Source organism: Gadus macrocephalus, chromosome 22, assembly GCF_031168955.1.
Source record: "Gadus macrocephalus chromosome 22, ASM3116895v1".
NCBI lineage: Eukaryota > Metazoa > Chordata > Actinopteri > Gadiformes > Gadidae > Gadus > Gadus macrocephalus.
In genome coordinates, this window is record NC_082403.1 from 5,784,617 (window position 1) to 5,794,058 (window position 9,442).

General features: G+C 43.8%; 2 protein-coding genes across 3 annotated transcripts; both read right to left on the minus strand.

Annotated features, from left to right (window-relative positions):
* Nucleotides 1–351: 351 nt before the first annotated feature.
* On the minus strand, nt 352–3,582 carry LOC132450990 (cathepsin S-like). Of its 2 annotated transcripts, XM_060043203.1 has the most exons (8): nt 3,296–3,582; nt 3,083–3,212; nt 2,286–2,408; nt 1,908–2,060; nt 1,484–1,708; nt 1,135–1,300; nt 773–875; nt 352–532 (listed from the first exon to the last, which is right to left on the minus strand). In XM_060043203.1, exons 2-8 carry the CDS (start codon nt 3,200–3,202, stop codon nt 433–435), a joined length of 990 nt encoding a protein of 329 aa, XP_059899186.1. In that variant the 5' UTR covers nt 3,203–3,212; nt 3,296–3,582; the 3' UTR covers nt 352–432. The 2 variants fall into 2 exon arrangements, with proteins under 2 accessions (XP_059899186.1, XP_059899187.1); XM_060043204.1 differs by lacking the exon at nt 3,083–3,212.
* Nucleotides 3,583–3,976: 394 nt separating this feature from the next.
* On the minus strand, nt 3,977–9,164 carry LOC132450992 (procathepsin L-like). Its single transcript, XM_060043205.1, has 8 exons — nt 9,062–9,164; nt 8,346–8,460; nt 8,055–8,177; nt 7,350–7,508; nt 6,295–6,513; nt 5,367–5,532; nt 4,744–4,849; nt 3,977–4,163 (listed from the first exon to the last, which is right to left on the minus strand). Exons 2-8 carry the CDS (start codon nt 8,457–8,459, stop codon nt 4,061–4,063), a joined length of 990 nt encoding a protein of 329 aa, XP_059899188.1. The 5' UTR covers nt 8,460; nt 9,062–9,164; the 3' UTR covers nt 3,977–4,060.
* Nucleotides 9,165–9,442: the final 278 nt, after the last annotated feature.

Here is a 9,442-nt window from a genome sequence, read left to right on the forward strand (position 1 = left end):
ACAGAGTTCACCTATAGATTACCTCTTAGAATCAGCTACTCATTTGTAACATTGATCTAGTTGTTCGTCCAAGTGGAGAGGTCAAATGATACCATTGAGTTACAGTACCAATTCCTTTTTATGTTTTTGGCTGGCTAGCTATTGGCTGCCATTTTGGAAAATTTCACGAACACTTCTAGAATCCTTGTTCCGGCCTGATTGCAAAGGAATTGCTCTCAAGTGGGATAGGACCTGGGCCTTTAGCCAAACCTGAGTGAGATAGTTTCGTATACATCTAATGGAACCCCCTCCAGGGTTTGAAACAAAATAAGAATCATCTTTCTAATGTCAAACATAACCACAAAGCAACAATTTTAAAATGTTTGTTTTGAGTTTTATTCAAGTTGGCGAAGTTTAAATACACAAAAGCTTGGGAGCTAGGCATTCTGGCCTTCACATGGTGGGATAACATGCATAGAGAGCGATGCCACATTGGTTGTGTCTGTTCCTGGCCATCTTGATGTAACCTTGCTCGCCATAGCGAGCACCCCAACTGAAAACAGGAATTAAAAAAACACAATATGATGGATCAAACCCAATTCATATGAGCTATTTGGCGTTTGCTTTTAGCCAGAGTTTAAGGGTCTATACGTTATGAACATGTACGTGCCCCCCCCCCCCCCCCCCGAAAAAAAAGGGAACTCCAAGCTGACAGTCAAGCTAGATTGCAAACTCAAGAAAAATATGTTTATTCTAAAAATATCTTTTTTTTACTCAAGAACTGAAACGCCACCTGTTCTTGACAAGCCAGTAGTCCCGTCCATGTTCAGTTCCATACCCGACGGCCAGAACACCGTGGTTAACCTGGTGGCTACATGTGTGGTCCCTGTACACACCTATTCAGGGGAACCTTATTATTCTCTCTGTAAAGAATGACTTGTTTCCAAATACAAACCCAAATCAATTTGCTGGATTGCAGTTCATTTGAAGTGTCTCAATAATAATAGTGGCCGTTAGAGGTACAGCTTTTACAATAGTAAATTATGGCCAGAATGATAATTTTAGCAGCCATTGTGTGCAAGTCAGGAAATTAGAACAACTTAAGTTGAGACTTTAAGGTTGTGGTCAGGCATTTACAGCATCAACACCACTCACCGTGATGGTAGAAGAGGAACTTTGGCCGGGAGGCGTCTACGGCAACTGAGATCGGACCAATCATAGCAATGGCATGCTTAAGTGCCACTTCATCCCCTTTCGGCAAGAACTTATAACCAGAGCAACTCGCAACCTTCAATTTCGGGTCGTACTTGCAAGATCCAATCTGAAGAATCGAAAGGAATAGAACATTAAACACTAAACTATTGAAACCCTGGAGGTGCAGCAAACCTAGAGACTGTCACAATTGAATCTGCGTTCGGTGCGCCATGATTTTCGAACCTTTCACCTGACAATGATGTTGATGCTCTTAAAACCAGTCGTGCCCTTAGCATTATTGATAACTCACTCTGCCTGTATAGGGGTAAGCCGCATCCGAGTCGATGCCATTGTTCTTAATGACGTAGAGGAAGGCGCTGACGATATAGCCACCGTGGCAGCCGTGGTTTCCAAACCTCATGGAGCAGTCCAAGAGGTTCTGGGGACTGAGGGAGACTAGGGAACCATTGATCTTCTTCAGTTGGCCCTCCAACGAACCCACGGCACTGAAGGCCCAGCAGGACCCGCAGGACCCCTGCGACAGACGAGGATGAACTATGTTGGATCCCAAAGCAGTTTGAGGCAAGGCTTTTCCCCAGTCATCCTCAACAGGCCACATTTGAAGTCAGACAAACTTTGACAGAGCCATGTATCAATATAAAATACAACAATCCTGGATTAAGGATCCCAAGTACCACAGCAGTTAACAATTAGGACAAAATGGATACTCTGACCTGGTCTTTGACTGCCGTTACGAGGCCCTTCCTCCTCCAGTCCAGGCTGGAGGGCACCGACATATCGTCGACTCTGGTGAAGTTCGACATGGCCCTTTCAAGGTCGTCTGGGACACGAGTGCCCATGAGGGAACTTGAGGCTTCCTCTGTAGTCTGTGAGGAAGTACAAATAAAAGTGGAAGATCATGACCGCCACAACTCAAAACATTAGGACGGTTAGTCAAATTAATCCAGAAGCCTTTTAGTCTGTTTTTTAAGATCTTTACAACCTTGCAAATGCGATGCTGAATTTTCCATAAAATAGCAATAATTTACAACAGTAGTCACTTAAAATAATCTACTATCAAAATGATCTGGCCTCATGACAAAGTTACTAACCAAATCTCCAAGGTGATTCATTGCCAGCTCATATGTGTGCATGCCCAGAGTGGCCTCTAAGTTGTGGACATTGATCATATCCAAGTTCTCCTCCCAGATTCGCCTGCGGCCAAACTCGTCAATCTGGACAACACAGGGGAAGCAGGTTTATAAGACAAGGCAAGTAGGAAAACCTCAACATAAAATAGAGTTGTTAGAGAGCACATTAGCATCATGCATCCTAGCCCAAGCAGCTAAAACAACCAGGCAGACTTCATGGCATAGGCCTACCCCCTTAAAGCGGAAATATTATACCACCAGGTGTGAGTGTGATTAGCCATCACAAGCCGCTGTGAAAATGTGCAGCTTCTGACATTAAGGTGGGCGTGTCCATCTAGATGCATCACGGCTAGATAAGCAACCTTGGCTATTCCACTGGGGAGGCTGGTAGACTGATCTATCCAGCATGCCAACGTTGCTAATCACACTCACACCTGGTGGTATAATAAGTCCCCTTTAACAAACAATATGACTCGATTTGAATGCCACTGACTAATGATACACAAGATCATAAGGACAGGTTAGCAGTCCCATTCAAACTTACAAAAAGACAGCACATTTGGCAATTGATTTTAAAAATGGAACAGCCATTTCAGTTCCAGGTTGGATCATTCACCTTACAAACGGAACACAGCCATTTCAGTTCCAGGTTTGATCATTCAAACCTGGAACCTCATTTCAGTTCCACGTTTTATTCAAACCTCATTTCAGTTCCGGGTTTCATCACAATGTAGACAAATGACCCAAATCCCGTCTACCTGATCAGAATACACTTTATTGTGCATCTTCTTCCAAAGTCCCCAATGTTTGTCAAGTTCTGGGCTGAGGATGGCCACCGCGTATCCACAGAGAAGGGAGACAAGTAGGCTCCCAAACATGCTGCCGCACCTAAAAACCCACCAGAAATGTGCACCTTAGTATGACACACATTCATTTCACCTAATAGATTAAGGTTTTCTGAGAGTACAAACCGTGTGTAATGCAGGTAGACGGGAAATAATCCTGAAGTAATCCAGTCAAATATGAATGCTTATGTTGCCCTCTAACATGTGGGGAATTTTGCACACTAAGCTATATAATAAAGTACCCGAAAAAGCCTAATATGAGCGAGAGAGATAACCGGAGAACACCAAAAGAACCTGTCCCTAAATTCAAATGAGTCATTAAAATGTAGTCAGAAATCTGGTTATTTTACCAGGAGTAAACAGCACTGACATACATGCCTGGACACAGAATATGCATGGAAAGATTTTGTAGCTAATTGGATCTTATGCACCTGTCTGTGTTGTAGCTAATTTAACCAAGGTGTGTCTAATTGAGCCAGGAAGTCATGTAGTTTGCACCGCATTTACAGAAATATACAAATATGAATGGGGGGGGGGGGGGGGGGGGGGTTCTTCAGACACGTGAGGATAAATTAACTTAAAAAATATATATATTTTTTCTGGTAGAACATAAACATTTTATGACAACATATGTTTTATTTATATTCACAATTTATTCATTTATATCATAATGTATGCTCATTGAATTATCTTTGTAATCATTGTTTAATATTCTAGTTCTAACTGCAATGCAGGATTATAAAAATTAAACCAAAATAAAATAACCCAGAAGAAGCATGTACCAATGAGGAGACACAGAAGAGTAAAAACATTCAAAACCATTTATCGTATTCAGCATAACATTTCTTTGTGAGGCTGTTGGATGCTGGAACGACCACAAGGGGACCCCGATCAGTTACCAACTATAGGGTAGATGGGACGGCGCGCTATCGCACAGAGATTCTTGTTCCTGGCCATGCGGATATACCCTTGCTCTCCCCACCTAGAACCCCAGCTGGAAAGGAAGAGTGGAGAAATTATGAAATGTGGAGAAAAGCAAAAGATACGACACAATATTCAATGATAACGTTTTATACTTTATCATTGTTAGTTTGTGTGCCACTTTTAATGTGTGGTATCTGTGTGGTCTTTGTAATTCATTGCTGAATACACAAATTCATGATGCCATTCGAAACAAGGCTATTCAAAACATTTGCTAAATGGTTAAAGTAGTTGTATTTGCCTTAAATGACACATTGTTTCATCTCCAATGTCACGCATTTGTACTGAAATGTTCCACTGGGAGAATTATGTTTGTTTAAGTGATTTAATGATATTTATATTGGCATATTTCGGATATTGTTCCCGTATTCTATCAAACTAAGCTCCGGTCCTCTGTCATTGGTACCCAATAGTAGTATAGTAGTATTTTACTACTATATATAGCTCCTATTAATACCTATAGTTGGAACGTCAGACCAGGATCTGCTGTGTACAGCTTCGTCTCCTTGGTTTTTCTTTTTAATGTCTATCTGATGCTTCAAGCACATACACAAACAGCCTCCACTCAGACGGGGTATGGGAGTGGTCTTCACCTGTTTTTCACAATCCAGTAATCTTGTCCTTGGTCTGTGCCATAGCCCACCACCAGTACAGCATGGGTGGTGGTCTCAGTACTGCAGTCTGGTGGATCGTACACGCCTACGAAAAAAGTAGCATTTTGCTTTAAACAAGTAGAAGTGCATGAACTGGATTTCAATTTCCCTCTATTAAAGGGAACCTTTCTGATGCTAAATTAAAGAACAGTGAATAATGTCAGAAAATTCGAACAAATAGAAATAAACTGTTATATTTGACGACAGAGCCAGTTAGTGAATGACACGTGCTGTGAGAATATCTGTTTTGAGTTGACAGCCCCTGCCACCACATGAGCCAATTTATACTGTCTGTATACTATATCCCTGCTATATCCCAGCTAATTTCTGGCCAATCATTGCATCTCCTCTGTGATTGGCTTGGGGAATCCATCTTGCCTGTCAATAACAGGTGTGTGAAACAATTTCTCTATGAAAATAACGTCTCTGTTAAAACCGCCTACATTCTCACTTATTTAGATTTCTGCTGTATATCTTCCAGTGATCTGATTTGCTCTAACGTGTATTTCTCAGCGATCTTATTGATTGTAGTGCATATCAGTGTGTGTGTCTGTTCACCTTACCTTCTTTGTAGTGATGGAACGACGGCAATCCAGCGTTGATGGCGACCGACACAGGCCCCACCTTTGCCACGGCAGCTTGCAGGGCCATTTCATTGCCCCTCGGGACAGCGGCAAAAGACACGCAGTAGCCAGCTCTTCCTCTGGACGAATACCGGCAATCTCCGACCTTTTGAAGTGGAGCGAAATAATTACAAACAAAAAAAAGGCGCACACAACTAGGTTGAATCGTGTACAGGCATGTCTGGCTGTTGGCTGCATGCTGTCATGATGTCTGTCTGTCTGTACGGTATGTATGTTTTTCATGTATAATATGTGTGCAACTATGTCTGTCTATGGTCCGTCTGTCCATCTGATCTATCTGCATGTATGTCTGTCTCTCTGTACATTGTGGGCATGGTTTGGAGTCAATAACGTCAGCAATTAACCTCTTCATGTTTTGTACTGGGCTCTTATTTTACCACCAGGTGTGAGTGTGATTTGCCATGAAGGGCCATTTTCAAAATCTGACCTCCCCTGTGACTTGGGGAGAATATTTGCTGGTACTAACACCAAGATCTGCCAATCATGAACTTGCCCATGTTAGTGCTGTTCTGTGGCCACCTCTAACAGGATAAAAAGAAAAAAGGTTGGTGACACTCTCACAAGTCGGAGAGTCCACCAAGATATGTGCTGGATACTTCAGCCTACCAGCCTGCCCAGTGGACTGCAGCAACTGATTGTCTCTTCTATCGATCATACATCTAGGGGGACACCCCCCCTTGTGATGTCACTAAAGCACTGGGCAAGGCAGGGCTTGAAACGGCTTGTAACGGCTAATCACACCCGCACCTGTCGGTAGAGCACGGTGCTTTCAAGAAGAGCAAAATAGCAGAACCTTGTGTTCAAAGTCGTAGTAAATGAACTTTAGGAAAAGGAAAACGGAGGGCACCTTCTCTTCGTAGGGGTAGTATCTCCCGGAGTCGATGCCGTCGTTATCGATGACGTACTGGAAGGCCTTGGAGACCCAGCCCCCGTTACAGCCGTGGTTCTCGAGGCTGCAGTCCATCAGGTTCTGGGGGCTGAGGGGCTCCAGGAACCCGGTCTTCATCGCCATCTGGCCCTCCAGGGCCCCCACGGCGCTGAAGGCCCAGCAGGAGCCACATTGCCCCTGGGGATTACAGGTACTGTATATGTTTGTGTGTGTGTGTGTGTGTGTGTGTGTGTGTGTGTGTGTGTGTGTGTGTGTGTGTGTGTGTGTGTGTGTGTGTGTGTGTGTGTGTGTGTGTGTGTGTGTGTGTGTGATGCTGTGTGTGTGTGAAGTAGTGTAATGCAAGTGTGGGTGTATATGTTTGTGTGAGCTGATGTGAATATGTGTGTGTTTGTGTGTGTACGTGAGGGTGTGTGATGCTGTGTGTGTTTGTGTGTGTATGTGAGGGTGTGTGATAGAGCCCGACCGATATATCGGCAGGCCGATATTATCGGCCGATATTAGGCATTTTTCTAACTATTCGGTATCGGCATTTATAATGGCCGATAAACGAATATAAAAAAAAAAAGAAAATGGTCCACCAGAGGGCGGTCTAACGCCCAAACCCGCTGATTCAGCCAGAGTTAGGCAAAGTGAATGACGGAGATCGACGGAGATCATCGGTGTTGTTCATGTGTGCAAGTGTGTTCATGGTAAGTTGGCAACTGTCACAAGACATCCATTGCTTGAATAACAATTAAAAGAACATCCCCATCAATTCTCTATTCTGCTGTTTGTACGTGTTAGCTGAGTGAAAAGGATTTAAAGGATAACTACAAATGTGAGGGTGTTTGATGATGGTGTGTGTTAGTGTGTGTAATGCAAGTGTGGGTGTTTATGTATTAGTGTGTGTGTGTGTGTGTGTGTGTGTGTGTGCATGTTAGTACATCGGGCAGATGTACATTGACCACGCCCTGGAGCAACTGCTCATGGACCGCTGGCGTCTCTCTCTCTCTCCTTCTGTCCTCCTCACTCACCTGGCTTTGGACAGGAGACACCAGACCGTACTGTCTCCAGTCCACACTCTCTGGGAGTTTCTCGACCCCCTTGTCCCATCGTGTGGAGGTCCAGCTGTCGAAGCTGGCGGGGTCTTCCTCCGTGAGACGGTTGAGCTTTGCGTTCACTTCGTCTGTGGTCTTGAGTTCACACAGAAACAAAACGTGAAGGATGGACCTAATTCAAATGTGGTGACTTGTATCCATTCGCTGTGATCCGTTCAGATAATCAGCTACAGATTAGACGAAACACACTTTTCGGCATGATTTTAAATCTCACTAACAATAAGAACAGAATGTTATTGATGCTGATTCATTTCCAAAATGAAATGATATAATTCTTGATACCACACATTACAGTATAGTTGTTTCTGTTTCTTTATCTGTTGTTTTTACAATTTTGTCCTGTTTCAGTCCCAGATGATGAACATTATTATGGATTAAAGGTGACATATTATACCACCAGGTGTGAATGTGATTAGCTGTTACAAGCCGTTTTGAGGGTATAATTGGGATGATATGTCACATTTAATCCTATCAGATATTTATCGGGAGATTACGATCGGGAGTCAGAGGGTGGTTTGAGTAAGTGCTGCGAAGGGAACCGGTCTGATCCAGATCCACATTGTTTTGCAATTAGCAGCACTTAGCTGGACGAGAGCCACACGGAGGCGCTGGAGGACCCACCATGTCAGCCAGCTGGTTCAGGCCCAGGGTGAAGGTGGAGTTCCCGGCCTCGGCCTCCAGGTTGTGCCTCCTCACCATCCTCCAATTGTTCTCCCACACGGCCCTTCTGTACAATGCCTCCGCCTGGAGGAGACCATAGCACACCGTCTGTGTGTGTGTGTGTGTGTGTGTTTGTGTGTGCGGTGTGCGTGTGTGTGTGTGTGTAGGTGTTTATGTGAGTTAGGGTGTCGGGGTTTATGTGTGTGTGTGTGTGTTAGTGTGTGTGTGTGTGTGCGTGCACGGTGGTCGTACCTCATTGGTGTACACCTTCTGGAACTCGGCCTTCCATGCTTCCCATTGGTCGTTGAGGTGAGGGGAAGCGAGGCTGAAGACCGCAAAGGTCAGGAAGAGAGCCAGTGAGCGCATGCTGGAAGAATAGACACATAGATGTTAATGTATAGAAAAGATCAATAAACTGCGCTTCCATAGCACTCTAACCTGTGGTCACTCACAATGCTTTACAACGAACGGTTGCTAGTTCGATCCCCAGCTCCTCCTAGCTGAGTGTCGATGTGTCCCTGAGCAAGACACTTAACCCTAACTGCTCCTGATGAGCTGGCTGTCGCCTTGCATGGTTGACTCTGCCGTCGGTGTGTCGGTGTGTCAATGTGTGTATTAACTGATGTAAGTCGCTTTGGATAAAAGCGTCTGCTAAATGCCCCAAATGTAAATGTAAATAAGACCCTGAATGTATGTTGATTTAGACGAATAGAAGAAATGTCAAAACCAAATGAACAAGATGGAAAATCTCATACATGTACTTTGTTGAGCAGTAAGAGGAAGAGATTAGAAGCATGATTTGATCGACTTCTGCTATGAACCCTTTTTATCATTACTCCACTGACTTTCAATCAAAATGATTCCACAACACAACGTTCCTCCTTCTCTGAGAAATCTGTGTTAGTCAACGAATCTGCTACTGAATGGTCTCCATCTAGGAATGATGGACAGAATTGATCTCAATTTACCTTTCTCAAGTCCAACAGAGCTGACGTCTTGTCTCCTGAATGATGGAATTGGGTCTGCGTGCCTGTGTTTGATTCTCCCATCATATATACTGAAAAAAATGATGAAAACGCATTCATAGAAAGGGGAACCAAAGTGTAAGAATAATCAATTGGGTTACTTCCTCCACTGTGGTTTCTGAACGACTGTGGTTGGTCATATATTGAACCCTTTAAACAATGACTGGAATGAATCCAACACAGTCCTTAGCTATTGGTAGTTTAAGGGTTTCTCTTTCTGACTCACATTCCTTCCAGCTACACATAATCCAGCTCCAAAAATGTTTTGTTTTCCGTAGTATCAGGTAAACAGCATGTATTTGCTACACCCAAACCCAACGATGA